The sequence below is a fragment of the Eumetopias jubatus genome, unplaced genomic scaffold, assembly GCF_037043125.1.
Source record: "Eumetopias jubatus isolate StellerSeaLion01/CBP00866 unplaced genomic scaffold, mEumJub1_p1.0 scaffold_6, whole genome shotgun sequence".
Classification (NCBI taxonomy): domain Eukaryota; kingdom Metazoa; phylum Chordata; class Mammalia; order Carnivora; family Otariidae; genus Eumetopias; species Eumetopias jubatus.
Genome location: NW_028274812.1, coordinates 84449775 through 84474266, shown reverse-complemented (window position 1 = coordinate 84474266; position 24492 = coordinate 84449775). Strand labels below are relative to the sequence as shown.

The 24492-nt window shown below is 39.5% G+C and overlaps 1 protein-coding gene across 3 annotated transcripts in view; it reads left to right on the top strand.

The window, feature by feature from the left end:
- The first annotated feature begins 582 nt into the window (after window positions 1-582).
- The window catches only part of RIMS1 (regulating synaptic membrane exocytosis 1), a 486979-nt gene continuing 463069 nt past the window's right edge, over window positions 583-24492 (top strand). For all 3 annotated transcript variants that reach the window (XM_088024322.1, XM_088024321.1, XM_028097571.2), the window contains exon 1: window positions 583-746. In XM_088024322.1, the coding sequence (XP_087880448.1) occupies window positions 583-746 (164 nt within the window). The remainder of the gene's footprint in view (window positions 747-24492) is intronic.

The window sequence follows — 24492 nt, the reverse complement described above, 5'->3', positions numbered from 1 at the left end:
GAGACTCCGCCTAACTGACACCCAAAACTCTCCCTCTCCCTCTCGCAGCCCCAAACTGGAGGCAGCCGAGCCTGCCAGCAGCCTCGGCGGCGGCGGCGGCGGCTGCAACGGCACCAGCCGCGGCGGCGGCCGCGGCGGCGGCGGCGGCGGCGGCGGCGACGGCGGCGGCGGCCAACGGCCCCGGCCCCGGCCCCAGCCCCGCCCCCGCCCCGCGCGCCCAGCGCGCGACGCCCGGATCGCCCGAGCCTGGCGCGAGCCCTCGCCTCCTCGCCGCGCCCGCCGCGCCTCCGCTTGCCCGCCCCCGCCGGCCGAGGCTGGGCTGCAGGAGGCGGCCGGGCGGCCCCGAGCCTAGCGAGGGCGACCAAAACAAAGGCAGCATCCGGGGCTGGGTGGATGCAAACAACCATGAAAGACTGGGTTCTCTCTCTCCCCGGCTCTGCTGCTGCCGCCGCCGCTGCTCCTCCTCCTCCTGCAGCCGCCAGGAGGGCTCCTCTGTGAGGGGAAGCAGGGGCGCAGCTGCTGGGCGTGAATCCGAAAGGTGAGAGCCAGGGAGCCAGAAGAGGGGGCGGGCAGGCCACGAAAATGTCCTCGGCCGTGGGGCCCCGCGGTCCTCGCCCACCCACGGTGCCTCCCCCCATGCAAGAGCTGCCCGACCTGAGCCACCTGACCGAGGAAGAGAGGAACATTATCATGGCAGTGATGGACCGGCAGAAGGAAGAGGAGGAAAAAGAAGAAGCCATGCTCAAGTAAGCCAGCCCCAGCCGCGCCATCCGTGCCTCCGTGCCTCCATCGGTCCATTCACCACTCACTCACCCAATCCTCTCGGCTGGGTGTGGGGGAGGGGCGGGCGAGGGTGCTGGGGGGGGGGTGGAGGCGCCCGCCTTGGGGGCCAGGGGCGCTGGGCTTGAGCGGGGAAGAGATTAGGGGGACAGTAGGAAGGAGGGGATGCCACGGAGCGGGGAGCCCAGGAGCCAGGAGAGGATGGGCTGCAGAGGAAGATTGGGTGGACAGGGACCACCCTGAGGGTGGGGTATGCAGGAGCTGAGGAGAGCTGATGCCACCCAGGTGGAAGGGCCCTGGGCTGGGAACAGGTTAAGGGGCAGGGGATGAGTGGAAGAAAGGGGAGGTGGGATGAAGAGGTGCTGAGAACAGCTCCTCTTCTCTTCTTGGAGTTGTTTAGGAGGTTGGGGTTACCCCAGTGAAGGGTGCCAGTATTTATGTAAGAAAAAATGCTTATTTTAGTGTTCATTTTGGTACTCATTCATCTCCAGATCAAGGTTGGGTCTTTTTTTGGGCAGTTGCCATCTTTGGTAACCTGCCTACCCAGCTTCTCTTTAAGCTTTTAGTCACAGTCTTCTACACAGAATACCTGTGTGAAGACACATTCTCTTACCCATATACAATGCCATTGGCAATGCAAAGTTTTTAATAATGGGAGAAGCTGATGGGGACTCTGGCCCGAATAAACTAGAGGTTCCTCTTTACTGGTTTCCAAGAGACCTCTGGGGCCTGCTCAGTTCCTGGTGGAAGCAGTACAATAGGGGATCACATATTTGCACACATCCCCTCTTCTTTAAAGCCCATCAGCCCTTCAAGGGCTCTCTTTCTAGTGCCCCATTTTCCTGTGTCTGGGGAGGGGATGGGGCTCATTGCTGGTGGTGCAGGGGTGTGTGACACAGCCTGGGCTGCTGCTTATCATATTCTCAGACAAGAGTGCTTACAAGGTGCTGGCATCCAGACTGGGTTTTCCTTGCTCCTTAGCATCACCCACAGAGTGGAGCCACAGGGGACTTCCACCCTGCCTTCCCCTGGGAGGTCTTCTCGTATTCAGGAAAGTTTTCAACATGGGGGTGAAGGAATTTGGAGACCCTGATTGCGACTAATTCCTTGGTGTCTCCTGTTTAGCCCAGAAGGTGTATCTGGGGGCAGAGGATCGGCAGAAAGAGCCAAAGGGAACCTGTTGCATCTGGAGTTAGCTAAGAGCAAAGTAGGGGCAGGGAGGGAACAGGGGTGACACACAGGCACAGAACACACCCACCAGAGCCTCCCCCGCCACCCTGAAGGATTGCCTCCTGAAGAGAAGATGCTGCCACTGGAGCTTTCTTCTGCTTCCTCTCAGTGCAGCAGTGCCTGGAAGGAGAGGAAGGGAGGGAGGCAGCATTCACAGACTGGTGGGTCCCCACCAGTGTAACTGCCACCCAGATGGGAGAGGGGGATGTTGAGCAAGCGCTGTGAGCGCTGGGTCACAGCAAAAGAGTAGAAATCTGGTCATTCTTGCCCTTTGGTTGTAGACTCAGGAAGAGTCCATTAACTCGGAAGGCCAGCACTGGCCTCATTCTATAAGGAGCAGCAGGTTTCTGGATTCCCTGCTCCTTCTCATCCAAAAAACAAATCCTTGAAGCCTGCCGGCTTGAGGGAGGCAGAACCCTTGTTAATCTGCTGCCTGTCCCTGGTGCAGCAGTCACATCCCTGGTGCTGCAGGCTTCCCCTCTTCTGAGACTGGAAGTAATGGATTGTGTCTGATGGTGCTGCTGTCTGTGTGTCTGGTTGTCAGTCCGTCTGTCCTCACTGGTTGCAGTCCCTGCCACCTGTCCTGGACACCTTTTACGTTGGTCAGGATTTACAGGTTGTTCCCGTTCCTTCTGGTGCTCACTGCAGACAGCAGGTGGATGGAGGCCTCCAGCAGCCAGTGGAACCCATGACTGCTCCTTGACAGGGTCCAACTAGGCAGGGAAGGCACAGTGCAAGTACTGGCCATCACGCCCCTCCATTGCTGTTTCAGGCCGGTGGAGAGCGAGAGATTTTCAGTGGGAGAGGGTGAGTTTTAGGACAGAATTCCAAATCGGCTAACTGCCTAAGGATAGCATGACAAGACTGTATGGGCTTCTATGGACAAATAAAAATGAAGAACACCGTCCAACTGCTCATGTCTAAAGCATCTTTCCCGCTGCTATTCCTGTGACTGCTTTGTACTAGCTTGCGGATACTGTTCCTTTATTGCAAGGATTCACAAAATATCGCAGGATGTGACGCTGTTATACAACAGCCCTCTATCATCCCAGACCTCTGCATTAACTTTATCAATCAGCCTCCTCTGTTAATGTCTTGGCCTTTTGTGCAGTGGCAGATTGGTGAGTGTTTTAGAATCCCGGTTTGCTGCTGTGTAAGCGTGTCATATTGTCTGCAATTAGTGGGACAGTGCTGTACTTTTTTCTAGAGGGCACTTTGTGTCTTAAAGACTGGTGATTGTAGAGGCTATTTAGATGACTAGTATATGTGGGAACTTAACGACACAGTCATAAGTGGTGACCTTTTCTCAACTTTGCATAAAAATAGATTGGAAAACATGAAGCTTTTCACAGGGCTTTGAAGTATTTGTGAAATCAGAGATAAGTTTTTATGGTAATGCTTGGTCCATCATATCACATATCTGAGAAATTACTTTCACAACACGCCCCGCAGAGCTAAAGTTCTGGTCACAACAGTTAGAGTTAAAGTTCACTTTTGTCATCACTGTAGAACCATCACCTTGAGCTACCTACTGTGTGTGCTGTCTCTTCACAATGTGTACGGATGTGTAAGGCATTAATAGAAGATAGAAAACTGATGCGTGAATATGGGAAATATAAACAAATATAGATTAATATATATTTGTGTAGTTTCATCAGCCTTGATTATAAATTACTACTTCAATTTGGCCTTGATAATATCTTTAAATATGTGTAAATGGAAAGAATAATCAAGCTAACTTATACCTCAAGATTTCAGAAAAATCTTACTCAAAATTATAAGTACTTCATCACAAAAATAATTCATTTTGTTGGCAAAGCACACTAATTTTAAATACCATTGCCATATGACTAGAAATAGTTGACCCCTGCAAATAATTCTTAATGACTGATTTAATAATCTGCAAATCAGAGGTCTTTTCTTAATCTTAGTAGGGTTTTTGGTGTGTGTGTGTGCACGTGCATGCGTGTGAGTGTGTGTGTTCTGGAGGCTTTTTGAAACTTAACTTCCTCAATGAATACTCTTTCAAGTAACTGTCACCAGACACCATGAGCCAATATATTACATGAGTTGAAAACTGCATTATCTGGGACGTAAATCAGAGAAGATCTCATTAGATCTAAAATCTTATTCCTTTTTTATAAAAGCTTCATAGAGAAAGGAGCCACAGAATAGTAAGAGAAGAGAAAAAATAGAGGCAGAGAGTTAAAGGGGTTTGAGGATGGGAATTGACAACCATATTGAAATATTTAATAAAACTACTAACGTTTATTGAGCATTTACCTCATGCTGGCCATTATTCTAAGTGGTTATTGAATCAAATGCCAAATAGTTGAACTATGCTCAAGTTTTAATACATGCATATTTGGATTCTCACAACAGCCTGTGCAGGGGGTAAGTCAGGTCATATAATCCTCAAATCTTCATCCTAAACTCAGAGAATTCCAGTAATACCCTAAGCTAACTCACATTACATGGCCCAATCAGGATTCAAGCCCAGACCTTTTATTCTAAGTCCAAATATTTTTCCACACAGTGCACTGTCCTTCTACCAAGAAAAAGCTTGCATTTCATCTACCTTTTCCTTAAATTAGTTTGTGCTCTTTCCTCAGTTTCAGAGAAGTGGTTTGGCAAAAGATTACGTTGACTTAGATCAGCTGCTGATTATAGGAAGGCCTGGACCTTCACTCACACTCTTAATAGAGTTTTCCTGTGGATTGAGGACAAGGGAATTGTCTCCAATTTGAAGAAAATAAAAAGCATCATTGTATAGTGGAAAGGCCATTAACTTTGGATCCAAGCATTTTGGGGTTCTAGTTCTAATTCTGACACTTATTGTGTGAATATGGGCAAGACAATTAAATGGGGATTCTGTGAGGTTCTGTTTTACTTATAAATTCTGCAATTCTTGGTGTGAAATTGATTTATAAAAAGTGTTGGCTTTAGACTGCTCTCTCTTCTTTTTTAATTATTTTTTTATTATTATGTTCAATTAGCCAGCGTATTCTCCCTCTGTTCTTTGCGCTGACTTTTCACACATCCATAGTATCTACTTCCTTCATGAAAGGAGAAAGAAAGTTGAAGTAGAATTCTTATAACTTCAGCTTTTCTTTCTCCTTTTTCTCTTTCTAACCAATTTTGCTATTGTGGCCTCAACTGTATCCATAAGACTCAATATGAAAGACCACAATTAGCAAATGGGAAAAGAAGGAAAGGTAGATGGGGCAGTTGGGGAGGAGTGCAGATAGAGTCCCTATGGATGCAAGTATCATGTTCTCATTGGGGTTTGAAAAGATTTTCATATCTTACGCCTGAAAATATTATCTCATGTTACTGAGGCAAGGATGGGTAAGAAGGAAAAGAAAGAAGGCAAATAGTATTGAGGAAACACTGCTAAAACACGAGCTGGTGTCTACCATTTTTGAGATGTTGTGTTAAATAGAAAAGGAGGAAAAACTCACCATTTTACTTGGACTCTAGTCTCTTTTACACCATTTATGGATAGGGTTACATTTAGAGGAGGTTAATCCTGAGCTCTATTGAAGTTTTCTTCTTTCAACAAAAACTTATCTTAGTAAATGCATGTGCCCAGGACTAATTCCCAAATGTTCCAGAGGAAATATAGAATAGGGAAGCCTTAAAAAATGAAAGACATGAGAAGCTATCAAAGAGAATGGAGGGAAAGAGACATAATTATTAGTTCACATTTTTGCTAACATGTCTTGACTTTCTTTTAACTTGTATGTATTCTTTCTTAACCAGAAGTGAGGGGGCACCACCATTTAAATAAGGAGATTACCAAATTTGAAATAGAATATGGAAACCAGTGTGGGCTATATGTGCTACTGCTGACTTGAATAGAAACACAACATCTTGGGAGTGTTATTTGCTCAAATTGTTAAATGAGGAGAATGATTTATCTTAAACCTGTTCAGTAAGCTTCCTGGAAAGATACCAAATTGGAATTCCTGAAATATTATTCTCCCACACCTGGAACATACAGATGGGTGGGGCTAATGTATCATGGATTATAAAGTCCATTGTATTGCATTTCATATATCTTTATGGACAATTTTATGTTTTTAAACAATTTTTACATTTTATTCTGTGATAATGAGATGGATATTTCAGAGCTGGTCCTGCTAGTTGAAGTAAATTTCCTAGAGCACACGGCAACTAGAGTTATAGAACCCAGAACTTATGTACCTTGACTCCCAAGTTGCTAGTCCTCTTGTAAATCTTTTTAAAAGTACATCAAGCAAAAAAAAATAATAATGATGATAATAAAAGTATGTGAAGCTGTGGTATTATGGTCTGTTTCTCTGTTCTCTTTGGTGGGGGGGTGGCTAAAATTTATTGTGTGCTTTCCATGTGTCAGGCATGTGGCTGGATACTTTACATATTTCACTCTGCCCTGAGCTCACATCTTAATAAGAAGTTCATCCTGTCAGTATTCTATTTGTTTTCTAGTATTAGTGAAATTCCCAGCACTAGCTAGATACCTTCCTGACCCTTTGCTTACGACATTTGATTCTGGCATCCAGAGAATTAACCTAAAAGGGGGAAGAGAAGAATTTCTTATGGCTAATGGTCTTTTCGACCCTTTTCCAAGTCCACCTCTCTTCAGTCTCTAGATCTGGCCACAACTTCCTCGTTTATGCTGTGGGGCTTTTCTGATCTGTTGGGTCTTTTGCTCATGGTGTTAATACCTTAGCATTTTCCCACCATTCTCCTCCACTGTGAGGTTACCTCTTCTCCCCATTATTCTCAATTTTATTTGTTGCGTAGGCTATTTTGAACAAAGTGTCATACAATAGTCAATTCAACAGTAAGATCATTTTTTCAGGCATTGGAATGGGGTCAGGCATTGGGCTATTGGGATAGAATAGAGAGTCCTTTGCTGAGAGCCTGATGTTGGTGTAGTTACTACCATTTTAAAACTACCATGGTCAGAAGAGGAGGTGAGCATCAAATAGCTGGATGGAGCAGTGGACTAAATGCTGGTCTTAACACTACCACTTTCTATAGGTGTAAACCCATCCAAGTCGCAGTTTCTTTATGTGTCAAATGGAATTGATAATGCCTGCCCTGCTAACTTAGGAGGAAGTGGAGAATGGAAGCACCTTTAAACTTGAAATTGCTGTACCAAGGAAAGGTGCCATTATTATCTTTACTCTGGAGAACTGTAGAAGAATCTCAAGATTATCTTTTCCTATGGTTACTGCAGCTACTAGGGGTCCCATGGAGATGAGTTCGTAGAGAACAATCCATTCATCGTATCATGTTAACAGTACAGTGTGGTGAGGGCTGCAGCTACCAGTTGGAGAATTTGGTAAAGGAGGCACAAGGTAAAATGAGCCCAGGGCTTGGTCTGAGGGGCTATTTACCTTCTTTACATTCTTCTTTCTTTCTTATTAAATATCTCATAAATGTCTTTAGGACAAAAAGCAATGTGGGCAAAATGATAATGTCTGAAATAGCTAAAAGGCAACCCTAATTCAAAAATGTGAAGAGAAATTAGTTTAGGGTAATTTCCTCATCTTTTACTAGAAAAAGACCTATGATTTTAGTGCCACTGGATTTTATAAATTATTCATTTTCAGAGTTGGCTGAATAAGGGGCCGTATACTTGTCAAGTCTCTCTATCATGTCAGTTTATTGTTGGGTAATGTAATAGATTATACGTGTTTCAGATTTTTTTTAAGATTCTCCACTGGATGCTTTGGGTTTTCTGTATGCATATTCTCACACTCTTTCATCAAGTTTGTATCCACTTACTTGGATCTAGGTCAGTTTTCTGTGAATGACAAGAGGGGAATATACTGTATTGACTTTAGATTTTCTACCTCTGTTGCTACCTTGTGAAAACTTCCTGTATATGTGAATGTTTATTTAAAGAGAAAAATAGAGTTGTTTAAAAGGAAGGTGACTATATATGTTGGTTTGCCCAGGACAGTATCTATTTATGCCTGTCTCCTCTATGATTACAGAAAGTACCTCTTTTTCTAAATTTTGTGTTTCAATATGGACAATAAATTATAATGTCTTCTTCTTTGTAAGTTTTGCTTCCCTGACCCATTATTCATTTAAAATTTAAGAAAGTCAAGCAATTAACAGTCATAAAATATATCTTACCAATAAATAATACAAGCAAGTTACAGACATATTATTTTGAAAATCATTGGTAAATGGAAGAATTTTCGCTGAGAAGGAGGTGTTATCTTTTATGGAGTCTCAGTGGAATGCTACCTTTTATGGCAAAATAGAATTAAAATTTCAGAACATTTTTCAAATAACAGTGACTATGAATTGCAACTGTATGCAGGACTCTCTTTATGAATGTTCTCCTTTGGGCCTTGCAAAGGAGCAGCCTGCAGTTTAGAGAAGACATTTAAATAGATTTTAGAATGCAACATTTTAATAATTCTTCTCAAGTTTAGATAGTAAAATAAGGTAATGTTATAGAAAGTAATTTCATACAAATTGAAAGTAATTAAAGTGCTTAATTAGGTATTAGCTATTTTAAAGAATTATAATGAACCAAACAGTTATCTTTATGTAATATAACAGGTAATACCTTGCTAGTGATTTACATAGTATTTAGTCTTTTTTGTGTGTGTTCCCTATCATTATACAGGTAATTATTATTTGGAAGATGCCATTATATTTACATAGAGAAGATAAATGAATTGAAAACCAATGAAAGTATCTGCACTGTCATATGAATTTATCTTGAGCAGTTTACCTTCTTTTAATGAACATATGCATGTTCACAAATGGAAGGTAGGATAGTAGAAGTTATTGATGGGGCTTTCTGGCTGTATTTCCTACACTTTGTGTAGTCTATTTGATTAGCTACCCACTTACATCCCTGTGCTGGAATATGATCAATATTTGAGCAGTATTCAAAGAGATTATTGATATTCTCAAGAATATCAGGTTACATTAAAGTTGTAAGTAATCAGCGCACAAGCATCATGTGCCACATTATCGTTCTTGATGTTTAAACGTAACTCTTAACAAATGCCATGAGAAGCTCTTTGAGTGGCTAGCTGCTTTGTTTTCAATTTATGGGGTTTTACATTTTAGAAAAATTGGGCAGATGGTATATGAAATATCTAGGGAATGTTTAAATAAATTTATCAGTTTTCTTTAAATACAGGGTAATATATATATATATATACATATATATATGTATATATAACAGGTAATACCTTGCTAGTGATTTACATAGTATTTAGTCTTTTTTGTGTGATATATATATATATATATCCGCATTTAGAAGTTCTATCCAGGTCAGAAAGATTACATAGTGTATTAGTAGAAAGAGATGAAAACAAAAGTAACCAAATAGCTTTACCTTTTATATTTCATACAGCTTAGTAGATTTATCTTTCTTAGCTATCCTGTCTTCTAATATATTGGAGCTTAAGTCTTCTTTCCTAACCCTTTTTTTCGGGAGAAAAACTTGATGTATTTTATGTCTTGGTATCTGAAATAAAGGGAAATTGAAATGAGCTGGCTTATTTATTTGGGATATTAAAATTTTGTTAAGAGTAAAAATTGTAAAGAGATTCTACTTTGATATTCTTCATGACCATCATGACAATTGTCATAAAAACGCAATTTGGAAAAAATAAAATATAGTAAAGTCTTCTTATGAATTAGGCTGGCTATTTCAATGTAAAGATGTCTACATGCCCTAGACAAATCTAACCACCTAATCTATAGCAACCTGGAGTAAAAACTTAATGCTGGTTTGAAAGGATACTATTGTCTGAGTTTTGTTCCAGACAGGCATTGAAAGGGATTGCATGGTATTTGGAGCTCCAAAGGCCTAAGCTGTAATAGTTACTACTGAGTAAAACTGATTGATAATCTGTCAGGTGGCTCTCTATCTAGTCCTGGTCTTCCATAAAGGCAGCATAGTTTAAGGTTCTTGGAGGTCTACATGCAGAAAAAGAAAAAAAACAAACAATTATAATCCCAGGCCAAGCAGCAGATAATTTACCTGGTGAGGTAGTACAAATTTTAAAAAATACAATGTGTACTTTGGAAAAATGCTAAATAAGCCATACAAAATAGTTCAAAATGAGTGATGGTTATAATAAAAGCTGGAGGACTTTTTGAAGCTCTCTCTTGCCCTTCATTCTGTAACTCCATTTCCTTCTGATTTGTCTTCTCCTTTCCTATGTGTCCCTAATCAATCTCTTATTAATAATACAATTTTCCCTTCCCATGGGTCCTACTCCCAACCTTCTACTCCCATTTTATATGCAGTTTCTGGTCAGTCTCAAATACACTCATGGCTTCGATCATACTTATATTTTAATGATTTGCAAATATATCTTACTACCTTAGAATTTTCTGCCAAATTCTGGATCCGTGTACCTAACCATCTGTTAAATATCTCTACCTGAATGTCCTTGGGAACTTCAAACCAATTGTGATCCAGCATAATGTCTTGACCTTCTGCCTAAACACAGTGCTTTTCTTATAATCCCTGTCTTTCTGGATGGCATCTCCAGGGCAACTCTTTATTCAATCCATTGTCAAATCTTTCCAATTCAATCTTCTTAGAGTCCTTTGAATTTCTCCTTTATTTTTCAATGGCATTGCTGTTACTTTAATGTAGACTGTCATCACTACTCGCTGGGTTGCCTGCAATAACCTCTTAATTCATTTCCCTGCCACTGATCAGACCCCACCCCCCCCAATCTCATCTTCACACTGTTGTCAGAGGAATCGTTTTAACATTCATTTAATCATGTCCCTTCGATAAAACCCCTGTGCTTTCAGTGTAGAGATTAAATTTCATAATCTGTACTGTGCCTACTGTCTCCTTTCACTGGTCCAGGCACACCTTCCTGCCATAGCCTTACTGAACAGGATCTCAGAGTATCACTACTGCTTCACAACTTGATGACTCCACTTGTGTTTTTCTGTTAGGAATTTCCTTCTCAATCTACCTAATTTTTACACAGCCTTTCAAATGAGTTCAAGTGACATCTCATCTGGTACATCTTCCCAGACTTACCAGATTAATTTTTGTATTTTTTCTCTGTGCCCATCTTTTTTATAACTTTTTTCACTCTACAGTCCCAGCTCAGTACAGCATATGTTCCCAAGAGCAGGATCATTCTTATTTGCCAGTGCCTGGCATGTACTAGGTGCCTGAATTTTTTAAACTGTGTGTATGAATGAATGAATAAATCTAGAGGACGTGGAGTGGAAGAGTCACCTAAGGCTGCTGGACGGATTAATAGGGTATGAGTAGGTGGATGGAGTGGGAAGGTTTTGCTAACCATGGGAATTCTATCAGCAAATTCTGAAAGCAAAAATGAGCTGAGTGTTTTTGGCTATTGAGAGAACCACAGTTGGCCAGAACTTATAAGAAGAATATACTGGAATTTGGATATTACAGGGTGAAATTGAAGTATAGTTTTCAGATGATCTGTTGTACTCTTAATTTATCATTAATGGCTTTTTGAAGGACAGCATTTTTAAAGTGTTTGAATGTCAGTGTGGGAGGATGTAAATAATACATTTTAAAAAGTAATTCTCTAGACAGACATGCTTAATGGAAACATTTCCTTTGATTTAAAACATCACTAACTTCAGTAACAGTTTAAACCATAATATATGTTCTCTGATTTGGTATTTAGAATGAGATCATAAGCCAAGTGTTGTACTGGATTATCTTTTTAATTAAAAAATGCCCCTTGTTTAAGTCATCTTCTAGACTTAAACTCCTTGAACTCAGGTATCTTCTTCTAATCATATTGGCATTTCCATTGCTTAACACTGTGGCTGATACATGGTGGGACCTCAGTAAGTGCTTGTTGAACTGAATTGCTCAGTCTGTGTGCCCAGGGCAGAAAAGCACTGGTCTTTGACATAATATAACTGGATTAAGTTGAGATATGGATGAGAGCATAGAGCCCATCCTGTCCAGGGCTGGCAAATACTCAGAGCACAGATGACTTCCTGAACCTAGAAAAGCATCACTGATAAATGTTGGATGCCTCAGAACCTTTCTGAGTGGAGTACTCCAGACCATCAACTGATGAGAGTTGGCAATCAAGATGAAACATTTTAGCCACGGAAGATATATTCCAACTCCACTTTTAAGAAGAGAAAACTAAAGCCCAGAGAGTCTTTCAGGTTTTCATTATTAATTAGTGAGAGAGTTAGGTATAAGACTTTGGGTCTTGTATCTTCTGGTCCAGTGTGTTTTCTACTGTCATACTCTCTCCACATAATTTTAACTACCATCAAATCCAAAAAATTGTTTTTTTTTTCAATTTTGCTTTGATTTGCTTGCTCAGTAAGAGTATACGTTGTTATAGGAAACTTTAAGGGAACTTAAAAAAAGGAGAGAGAGAGAAAATTTAAAAAAGAAAGAAGAATAGAAAGAAAGAAAACTCCAAGGGAACTCTTAATTACTTTGTTGATTTTGAATTTTGTCATATTGAGTATTATTCAAAGTAAGTGGATCAATGCCAGGGACCAAGAAATATTTTATTTAAAGATTTCCTTTGCTATGGTATTTGTTGGACTTATATTTAAGCTATCAGTACTTCTTGTGATCATTTTATTTTTAATTTTTAATACTTCTCTGAAAGTTACAATGTTTTCAATATGCAGTAATTTATTTATGAGTCCAAATAGCTTTTCCTACTATGCTTTTGAATTATGTACATATTAAAATCATATTTTGTTTTTTTTCACTTAGAAAAGCCGGTAGGTTTTTGCTCACTGTGAAAAGAGTTTTTCTTGGTTCCCCCTCATTTGGAGGTTTGTCTTCATCTAGACTGTTGGTCAGTGACACAAAGAAAGAATTAGAGGAATAGGAAGGAATTGGCAACTCATATATGCATCCATAAACACTCCCAGCTCATCCATGCACCCGTACATATAAACTCTCATACCCACAAACTTGAAAACTTAAGAAAAACATTCTTTCTATAAAGTCTTTTTAAAGAAGTTCATTTTATCTCATTACATAATTTGCATGATCTGGACATGCCTCGTATTACTTTTTGTACCTACAGCCCTTCTGTAAGTTTTGCCCCCTTGGGCATTTTGGAAGAAGCAGCTCTGTATCAATATGATCCCACCCTGGCCATGACTGATTGAACTAAAGATGGACACTTGATCCAAGTCCAGATGATTCACTGACCAAGAACTAATGAGATTCTCTTTCAAATTGAAAATAAGAAAAAAATCAGAAGGTCAAGAAAAGGAATAATACCCATTCATTTTTTTTCTTAGAACAAAAATGGATTGAGCAATTATGATAGGCCAGGCATTGTACTAGAATTAATAGAACTATCTATCCCCTACCCTTTGTAGGAGAAGGTACATTTTATTTAAGTAAAATTTTAAAATAAATGTAAAATTAAAATCTATGATAAATGTAACCCAGGACAGTATATGATATTATGATAAGATGATGTAAAATAAACTAGGAATTTTGGTTAATATCAGGCTGGCCAGGAATGGCTCTCCATGGAAATGACAGTGAGGACTGAGCTAAGATCTGAGGCTGAATGGGAGTTAATTACGCAAAGAGGGAGTAAAGTACCTAGCAGGCAGGAAGAACAGAGGGTCTCAGGTGGAAGGCAGGACGGTAAACCTGAAGAAGTAGAAGAAAGCCAGTGTCGTGGAAGAGGAGAAAGTCAAGAGAAAGCCAAGAGGGGTGTGGTTTGAAAGGATCTTGGAAAGATTGGTGGAAGCTTCACACTTTAGGGTCTTCCAGATCATGGTACTTTTATCTTTATCCAAAGAACCCAAATATTTTGAAGAGAGATATGATACAATCCTATTAGTATTTAAAAAATATTCTGGCTACAGTATCAAGAACTGATCGGTTGAAGGCCCAGGACACATCTGTGCATATACACAAGTTGGGAGGCTATTGCAGAAGTCATGGTGAGAGATGTTAGAAGCAAGGACTTTGACGGTGATGAAAAAGTGTTAAGATTTGAGAGAGATTGGGAAGCAAAAGTCATAATTATTTTCTTTTAATGGATTGAATATGAGTTGACTTCTGACTTGTGCCACCAGGTTTTGGGAGCATCTGGAGGGATGGAAGGGAGATCCTAAGTTTAGTCTTGATCATTTGGCTTTTGCAGGCTATAGGTCAGGAACTCAGAAGAGAGGATGGTTAGAAATATAAATTTATCAGTCATCTAGCCATGAAGCTACAGATGGGAATGAGTGATTAGATTCAGAAAAGGAGAAAGCCTAAGAATGAGTTTTAAGGAAACCTCACTTTTAAAAGTTGAAAGGGGTCAGTGACCTAGGAAAGACACTAAAATGAAGAAAGATAGGATAAAACCCAGGAGGCTCGTGATACGGCAAATAAAAGGGAAGCGAGTATTTCAACGAGGAAAAGGCTCTCTCACTAGGATGACCAAAATAAAGACTGCAACATCAAATGTTGGTGAAGGTAATAAGAAACTAGAATTCTTATGCATCGCTGTGGGAGCATAGTATAGTACAACCACTTTAGAAAATTGGTAATTTTTTTAAAATTACCAAACATGCATCTGCATTATGACCCAGCAGTTCCACTCATAGGTATTTATAGAAGAAAAGTGAAAACATGTATTCACAAAAACTCTTACAAGGGAATGTTTATAGCAGCCTTCTTCATAATAGCCCTAAACTGAAAATAGCTCAGATGTTCTTCAGCTGAAGAATGAATTTTAGAACTGTGGTATATTCATCCAGTGAAATACTGCCCAGCAATAAACAAGAGTAAATTGCTTTCAGCCTCTTGGAATGTAAGTTTTGAGGCTTGGATTAGTGTTTTTTTTTTTTATTTTATTTTATGTTAATCACCATACATTACATCATTAGTTTTTGATGTAGTGTTCCATGATTCATTGTTTGCATATAACACCCAGTGCTCCATTCAGTACGTGCCCTCTTTAATACCCATCACCAGGCTAACCCATCCCCCCACCCCCTCCCTTCTAGCACCCTCAGTTTGTTTTTCAGAGTCCATAGTCTCTCATGGTTTGTCTCCCCCTCTGATTCCCCCCCCCTTCATTTTTCTCTTCATACTATCTTCTTCTTCTTCTTTTTTTTTTTTTTAACATATAATGTATTATTTGTTTCAGAGGTACAGGTCTGTGATTCATCAGTCTTACACAATTCACAGCACTCACCATAGCACATACCCTCCCCAATGTCTATCACCCAGCCACCCCATCCCTCCCACCCCCCCACCACTCCAGCAACCCTCACTTTGTTTCCTGAGATTAAGAATCCCTCATATCAGTGAGATCATATGATACGTGTCTTTCTCTGATTGACTTATTTTGCTTAGTGTAATACCCTCTAGTTCTATCCACATCATTGCAAATAGCAAGATTTCATTCCTTTTGATGGCTGCATAATATTCCATTATATATAGACACCACATCTTCTTTATCCATTCATCTGTTGATGGACATTTTGGCTCTTTCCATAATTTGGCTGTTGTGGACATTGCTGCTGTAAACATTGGGGTGCACGTACCCCTTCAGATCACTACATTTGTATCTTTGTCCTAACTAGCGCCAGAGGAAATAGAGACTGAGAGCTCCTAATATTAGAGGAATTGTCCTGGTATTTGGCCAACCAGTTCCATAGTGTTCTTCTTCTGGAATGGAGTAGTTAGAATAGGAAGGAAGACCTCTTTTGCCTAGAGACCAGCATCAAAGGGCAATCCCCTGCCTAGGTGGGTGTCTGAAAATGGGGATCATTAACAAAGACTGACTGAAATCTGCTTTATTAGAGATGATTACCGACATGATAACCTTGATTGCCCAGAGAGGCCATAAAGGACCTTGGAGGACCAGGGACATCCATTGAAAGTAGGGGGTTCTGCCTCATGTTCCTCTTTTAGATATACCACTTTAGGGTTTCTAAAACATCCTTGAAGGGTTAGGACTGACTTTTGGGGCCAAGAAAACCAGCCTTGTTACTGAAATAATAAATATCTCCCCCCACTGTCTGAATAGAGTGTTTTTGAGTATTTATGGGTGTTAAGCATTGTGCTAGATGTGTTTTTTTTCTATTTTTTATTATGTTAATCACCATACATTAGTATTTTTTATAATTTTTTATTGTTATGTTAATCACCATACATTACATCATTAGTTTTTGATGTAGTGTTCCATGATTCATTGTTTGCATATAACACCCAGTGCTCCATGAAGAACATGCCCTCTTTAATACCCATCATCAGGCTAAGCCATCCTCCCACGCCCCTCCCCTCTAGAACCCTCAGTTTGTTTTTCAGCATCCATAGTCTTTCATGGTTCGTCTCCCCCTCCAATTCCCCCCCCTTCTTTCTTCCCCTCCTGCTACCTTCTTCTTGTGCTAGGTGTTTTATCTGCTTTTTCTCCAAGTCCCCCCACCAGTCAGGCAGAGTGGGTATTATCGTCCCCATTCTCAAGTGAGAAACTGAGGCACAGTGAGATGGTAGAACATGGCTAATGCCAAGGTATGAGTAGGTGGTAGAGCCAGAATTTAAACCCAAGTTTGTTTCGGCATTTTCTGTGGATCTTTGACCTTTTTGCTTCTTCTTACCTTTAAACTTTTGGGAATAAGGATTATGCCCTTTCTTTTTGCTTTTATTTCATCCTTGAGGACCCAGGTAGGTTATGTGTGTATGCATGTGTTTATATACACAAAAAGTCTATACGCGATGCTTTGTTTCTTGGGGCCTGATAACTGTGCAAATGAAAAGAAAAGAAAAATGTTAAATCCACATTTTAAAAAATAGTAAGTTGCTGATACATGAACAACAAAGATAAATCTCAAGAACATCATGCTGAATAAAAAAAAACAGACACAAATCATGCAGACTATATGATTCTATTTACATGAAGCTCTAGAATGGGCAAAGTTAATCTATGGTGTTAGAAATCAGATTGGTGTTCTTTTATATGGTAGCAGGGCTGAGGGATTGACAGGAAAGGGAAAGGAACAATTTTCTGGAGGGATAGAAATGTTCCGTATTTTGTAGGGATGTGTATTACGCATATGTATGCATTAGTTGAAATTGATCAAGCTGTACACTTAAGATCTATACCTATCATAGTATGTAAATTATATCTGAATTAATAAAAAGGAAATTCTGAGACATCAAATACAATGAAGACTGATAAATAACTATTGGATTCAGTTGTTGGATTCAACAAGGAGATCACTGGTGACTTCAGAAAAAGTGGTAGGGCCAGAACTAGAATGGAGTGGTCAGAGTGAGAGAGACGTGAATCAGTCCATACACTTAATACAGGCAGATCTTTTGGAATATTTGGGAAGGGAGAAATGAGGGGATACCTGGAGGGAAATGGGAGCGGCTCCAATGTGGGTCTCTTTTAAATGGAATTTAAATAGAATGAATTTAAGAATGTTTAACAGTTGATGGAGAGAATATAGTGAACAAGATGGTTTGAATAAAAGAGAAAGGGTATAAGTTTGTAACTAGAAAGATAAGGGACTTAATATCTGGTGGTTTCTATTTTTCCTGTGAAGTGGGAGTTGAGTCATCTTCTGAGAGTGATGGGAGCTGGAGATTTGAGGATGAGGAAGAAAGTCTGAAATAGTTGGGGTGGAAAGCAGGAATGTAGATTTACCAGAAAAACAGATGATTACTGGTCTACAGAGGGAGCCATGTTGGGCCCTGTGCAAGATGGGTCAGCAGAGAGTGAGATATTGACAAAGGCATGCAGGTAAGAGAGGCCTTTTGGCCCATGAGGCATCAAGGATCTTTGATCCTGACCTCCCAGACTGAGTCACTCTGAAGCTGGCTGAACACTTTGCTGTGTAATCTTTTTTTGTTGCTTTTCGTTTTTGTTTTTGGGGTTTTTGTTTGCTTGTTTGTTTTTTGATTGCTGTGTAACCTCGATCTGAGCTAGTTTGAGTGGGTTTCTGTTTCTTCCAACCAAAAGAGAGCCCTGATCAGGATTTTGTCATTGTTCTTTTTTTTCTACAAATTACAAAGATATTCTCAAGTCTGTATTTGGGTTTTCATGTTCAGAGAGAGAGAAAATTTTTAATTTTTCATTTCAATAACAAATACGTATGCGTGTGTGCATGGGTGTGTACAGATAAAAACACATATGAAATCTTCATAAAGGAGCACACTTATCAAGGTAAATTATCCTTTCTCTTTTCCATATACATCTTTTCAGTTCATGTTTCTGCCCTTTCTCCCAAGATGCCCCAGTTTATTTTAACTTGAAAGCATTTAGGGATACAGAATACAAAATGACGTGATTTGCTTCATATCCTTTACCATGAGGAACAGTCTAGGAAACACAATGTGGTAGGAAAAGACCTGACCACTCTAGTTTGACTTGTTTCCCATCCCTGTGTTTGGAGAGTAATTTAGATTTCTTGTAGGTTAAGTTCCCCAGAAGCAGACACTGAGATGGAGATTATTGTGCAAGAAGTTTATTAAGGAGTGCCTTCAGGATTAACATCTGTATGGGAAGGGAAGCAGAGAGGCTGGGAGAAGTTGGGATGCAGTGAGAAGGCTTCAGTTAGCCCTTTGGGAACTGTGAAACTGGTTATAATATTCCAGTCACTGGATTCAGGCTGCCAAGGCAATGGGACCTGGCCTTGGGAGAGGTGGCTCTCTTCAGATATGAAGGGAGGGTTGATAGCTAAAACATCCCCAACATGTAGAGGAATGAGTCTCCCCATCTTCAAAGGGGCATCTGAACAGCTTGGCAAGGCATCCGCTTAATAATTTTAGCTGAAATTCAAAATAAGAATTTTGAGAAAGTTAAATATTCCTTAACAGCCTAAAAATTAAAGGAAGTCACAGGTTAAATATGAAGTCAATTAATAGGATGAGGATAAACCTAAGATTTATAAACAAAACTGAGTATTTAAATCAATTGTTAGGAGTGTCCAGATTGTAGGTCTATTTGGGGGATTGACAATATCACCAAATTCTAAATTATAAATGTACCTATGAAACACTTGCAAATGCCTGTGAGGCAATGACAAAGATTTGTGGACGGTAGTGACTTCACTTGGGAACTGATTTATCTGTTTTTTCTACATTTATTAGAAAGGTATGCTTTCATGAAAACTTTGCCTCTATTTCCTCCCACCAATTTTTTGTAAAGAAGACAATCTACCTGGAACTTCAGACATTGTGGAAATATGCAGTGATGGGATTTTAATTCAATGACATAAGTTTTGGGGCAACTACGGTATATGGTTTTTGGAAAATCCCCTCTTCCCATTTAGGTAATTTTTCCCAAAACAATCCTTACCTCATCTCTTGAGGTGTGTGCCTTTCGTAGGCGCTAAAGTCTGAGGACTCCTTGTTATACAGGAAAATAGAGCAGTACATTTTAGATCTATTCAGTGCTCAGTCTAAATATTTCCATTAAATTTAAAATATGTTTTTGTTAAAAAAAATCAATATAAACCACTTTCAAATCTTCAGAGCTTAACATCTTAACATAATAAATTGTATTTCTTATTTGTACAATTCCATGTGGATTGGGTGGCCTTCTTCCATGTGGAAGTAGTGATCTCAAACATGTGGTCACATCCAGGGAAGAGAGGGATGGAGGAGGTGGAATTAACGTGCATTACTACAGCTCATGGGCCATTGGCCAGGACCAGGTAACTGCAAGAGAGGATGGGAAATGTAAGAGAGCATATGGGATGTTTAGTGAGCAAATTAGAATAATTTAAAAGTAAATGTTTTAGTAATTAAGCTACTTATTTCCAATAAGGAGCTAGTTTACTTTTTTTGATGTAGAAATAATTAACCTGTTGAAGATAAAAATCAATATTTAGATTCATGGAATTTGAGTCAAAAAGGGCTTTAGCATCCAAATCAGTGGTTTCCACACTGTGTCTGGTGGAGCTGTCCCAAAGTGTTGGGGAGTAATGTTAACTGGACAAGGAAAAATTGTTGTTGGTAGGGTCTAGGCATCTGTGGGCTATATTGCTGCTTCATTTCCAGCTCACCACCTTTACCTGTTTTATATTTTGTGATTTGGGGAGCTTACTGAAAAAAAAAAGTTCTGCAGCAAAAGGAAACATCTGAAAACTACTCATCTATGTCAATACCCTTCTTTTATAGTTATGGTGGTTTATTCATCCATTTTACCAATACTTTTGAGCACTTGCTATATAGCAGGTCCTGATTTAGGCTGTAGGTGCAGAGTCCCTGTCCTCCTCAGGCCTATACTCTGGTGTGCCCCAGATAGCTCCAGTGACTCCCAGCATCAGAATAAGATCTGGAACCCGTATCCCTGTTTCTTGGCCCTGCCTGAAATGACAGTAAGATTGTTAAGGGGGAATATTCTGAAGACATCTAGAAACTCCTGGCATGGAATTGACTATGTAGGGAGTGTCTATACTTCCCATAGAGAATGGTTTTTTTCTTGGAGAAAGAACACAAACCTCCTTGAAGTTATTTTAAGTCCAAAATATTGGTTGTTTGGACTTTCCTTCTTTCTTACTTCTAACACCCATTTGGCCAACAATTCAAGAGTACAGTATTTTATCTTTATGACAAAGTAGCATCATCAACAACTACCATTTGCCCCTATTGCAAGAAGTGCTTATATGCACACTCCTTATTTATTCTTATTATGACTCTATGAAGTCAGTAAGACAGTTATTACAACTATTCCTACTTTTCATAAAAGAAAATAGAAAAAAAGTGATTCAGGTAAAGATTACACCACACAAGTAGTAAATGTTCCATGAAACTGGGAAATAAACTTTGTTATTACTACCAGGTACTAAAATGCAGGTGGTAAATAAAAATTTCTCTCATATACTCTCTTACCACTGGTGCTAGTAGTAATTACTGTGGAATGCAGAGAAACCAGTGCCTGGGTTTGAGAATCAAAGAGGCCTGGATTAGATTCCAGGGCTCTAACAGTTACTGTGTGATCTTAAGTCATATGTCCCCCAGTTGTCTCATCCGTGAAACAGGGATAGGTGGAGGAGTAAACGAGATAACAATGGTTATATAATGTACTTGGCATATCTCTTCATACATGGGCAGCATTAGCAACTGTTGGCAATAATAGTTGTTAAAGAGTACGAATTTAAATAGTACTATGCACCCAGTATTCACATCTCTGAGTATAAAGACAGGTGCAGCTATGCTATGTGAGCACTGTTCCAGCTCAAAAGTACAGTACTTGCTGTGTTGATACTATATAAAGGAATTTTGAATCACAATTGGTACTTTGGTTCTGACGTTGTACTAAAGCCAGAATACTCCCATTCATTGTAGTGATTAGTTACCTGAGCTTTAGGAACACACAGAAGAAGTTGGGTGCTTTTTTTTTTTTTTTAACGTCGAACTAGGGTAATATCCCTTATTTTAGTAGCACTTCCGAATAGACTTACATTGCATTATGTCTGCAGATTTAATTCTTCACATTTGTTGTTTTACTAAGGAAGCATTTTGACTCACCTATTGAGTTTATAATCTCAGATGAATGCATACAGATTTACATACATAATTCGTATGGTCTGTATTCAGCGGAAAAGAATACTCTGTCTTGAGTTTGTGGCATGAAAGAATGAATACCTCCAACTGGTTAGACTTAACTTTTTGTACAGGAATGCCCTTATTTAAAAAATTAATAGATTGCCACATTGAATCAGTGGCATTCTTGAGTAAATACTCATAATAAATGCTGAATACAATGTAAAAAATAACCTTCAAAAATATTGTTTAAATGTAAGGCTGGTGTGGACTTATGCTGGTGAGTAGTTGACATACTGCTGATATTTTCATACAAAGTTAGGGGTGATAAAGTGCCTAAATTTCTGTCCTTTTAAAATACTGGGAAATTATCATATGTCCCCCAGTTGTCTGGGATAATTCCCAGTGTTTTAAAAGGACATACGCATCAAAGCTCTGTACCTTTGCTGAGATTAAGATGTAATGAAAATACTAAAAAATAATAGTATAATAAAAACATCTAGCCATCACTACCAAGTTCTAGCTCACAGCTTGTATAGCTCCATAACACCATATATATAAAAATGCCTGCTTTTAACTCATGAGAAAAGCAAGTGTACATAATAAAGGTCTGTGTTTTCTTGGCAAAATTCTAGTAATTTGGATATATATTCCATAACATTTAATGCAAATTTTCTAAGAGATAAAGTTCCTTCCAGAGTTTTCTTTATACTTAAGTTGGCAATGACTTATAAGGATCAGTATAATTCTGAGAATAAGTTCTTAGTTTTTTTTTTTCCTTCAAGTTTGAAATTAAGAGGCTGATGTATTTGCCTTTATCTAGCAGACAATGCTAAATCTTTCACACCACAGGGTTGGTAAGAGGGCTTGGTGATATGAAAGGTGGGCAGTTCTGATTCCATTTACCTTCTGTCTCTTGGTTCTAGTGGGACTGGTGTTCTTTCCCTTCCACCTCCAAAGAGGGCACTCTGGCTTTTAGTTTCTGTTTTTGGGAAGAAATAATGGGTAATTTGGGCAGAAATTTAGGCACTTTATCTTCTTTCTTTCCTTCTTTGTTCTCTACTCCTCCTCATTACAGGAGACAGAAATATGAGAGCCTCAGTGGGGAATTTTCCCAGAAGGGAGATGAAGCATCCATTCCTCTATAATGCCAGTCATTTCCGGGGAGGAGTGATTTTTCTTGTTTGGCCCTTGGCCTCTCCCCCGCTGGGTAAATCCAACACTGTGCCATCCCCTCAGGGCTGCTGGAAGGGAAACCTTCTGGAGGAGAGGAGCTGGGTGGATGGCAGCGAGGCACTACTTCCATGAGCTGCTTCTTCTCTGTGACCTCTCCTTGTAGGAGAGTCAGCCCTTCAGGGTGAAATCAGCATTTCTAACTATACGGGAGGCTGCATATAGGGTATTTAATTTACTTGCAGACAAAACAAAACTGTGGATGAGGCAGAACAGCACATTTAGAAAGGAAGAGGCTGCTGTGTTGGCTTGAAGTTTGAGCACCCCCTATTATTTTCCCTTCAGCATGAAGTTGCAATGTGTTTTGTTCAAGCCTAAATGAACCTTTTCATCTGGTAAATAACATTTTTACAGTGTTTCTCCTACCACCATATATTTTTGTTTAGAAAATTAAGACCCAGAGCCAAAGTCAATGAGTAAAATGTTTGTTTTGCAAAGAGTATGTATTTAAACCTGTAAGAGATGATTAGAGTGTAAAGTGAGAAAGTTAAAAAGTCATTTAATCTCAACTTCCTCGATTTCCCCACGTGTCAGTCTTTGATCCTACTGTCTTGGCAGTTTATTTCATACTTACCATTCTTTGAAAATATTTCTGAAATCATCTTTTACTCAAATTAAGTGACAGATACAACTACTGAGTGAATTCAGTGGCTTCCTTTTCATGCTGTGCATTTTGACACACATGAAGAGTTGACTCTGAGTTGGTGAAATTTGCACGGCTAACTGACCCCTTAATCACACATTAGCTCAGGAGTTCGTGGATTCTAGTCTTGATTCTACTTTCTCTAATCTAACCCTCTAGGGTCTCTGAGTTTTCAAGAATGTTTCATTCATTTAAATGAATTAATAGCTTAATTAAAATAATGTTTTGGCTCTGGCTTGCATCAGGAAATACAGAGGTACACTAAAATGAACAACAATTATGTGATTCTGTAAGTTACTGCAGAGCTTATTAAACTTTCAGGAAGCTCTGTTTTTTATGTACATGTCAGAGCTAGTTTTTAATTTATCAGAAGTGGTTTGTAATTATTGGTAATGCTGATAATAAAATTTATACTGTTTGAATTGGAAAAAAATTAGTATAGACTCAGCCTTTTATTAAGTGCAATTTGGACTCTGAAATGTACTTCCTGGCATTCCTCATATTGTAGATGTTATGCTTTCTACCCTCTCATAGACGAGTGCAGCCCAGTTGAGGAGTCAACCCATCTCTTTCAAACACCAATGATTTTCTGTAAGTTGGATGGTCAGAGGATTTCAGCATGACTGTCTCAGCCTCTGCTTAGAGGTCTAAACTGGAGCCGAGGAGAGTTAATTTACAGAAGGGAAGTAACTTTTTAGTAATAAGGCTATGGTGGGAGGCTGTGAAAATCAGAGAGAGAGAGAGAGAGAGAGAGAGAGAGAGAGGGCATTTCTCTGTACACCCTTTTCCCTTGATCAGGAGAAAATTAAAAAGAACTGCCCATTTGATAGACTATCAGATAAGCTGACAGTCCAAGGCTTAAGGGGAGATAAACATTTTATGTTTTAAAAATACATGATTTTAGAGGGATGGAGAGAAAAGTAAAACAAAGGTTTCAGGGTATTTGTTTGACTGTGGAAGCTTTGGAATGCAGTGAAATATTGTGCATTTTTGGACTGGCCGTATGCTAGCTGTGAGGTCCCTGGGCTGACGACAGGGTCTGGCATAGTCACTGGTGGCCCATAGGTGCAGTGTCCAGTCCGTGAATACATACTGGGCTACATGATGCTTACCAAACTCTGGG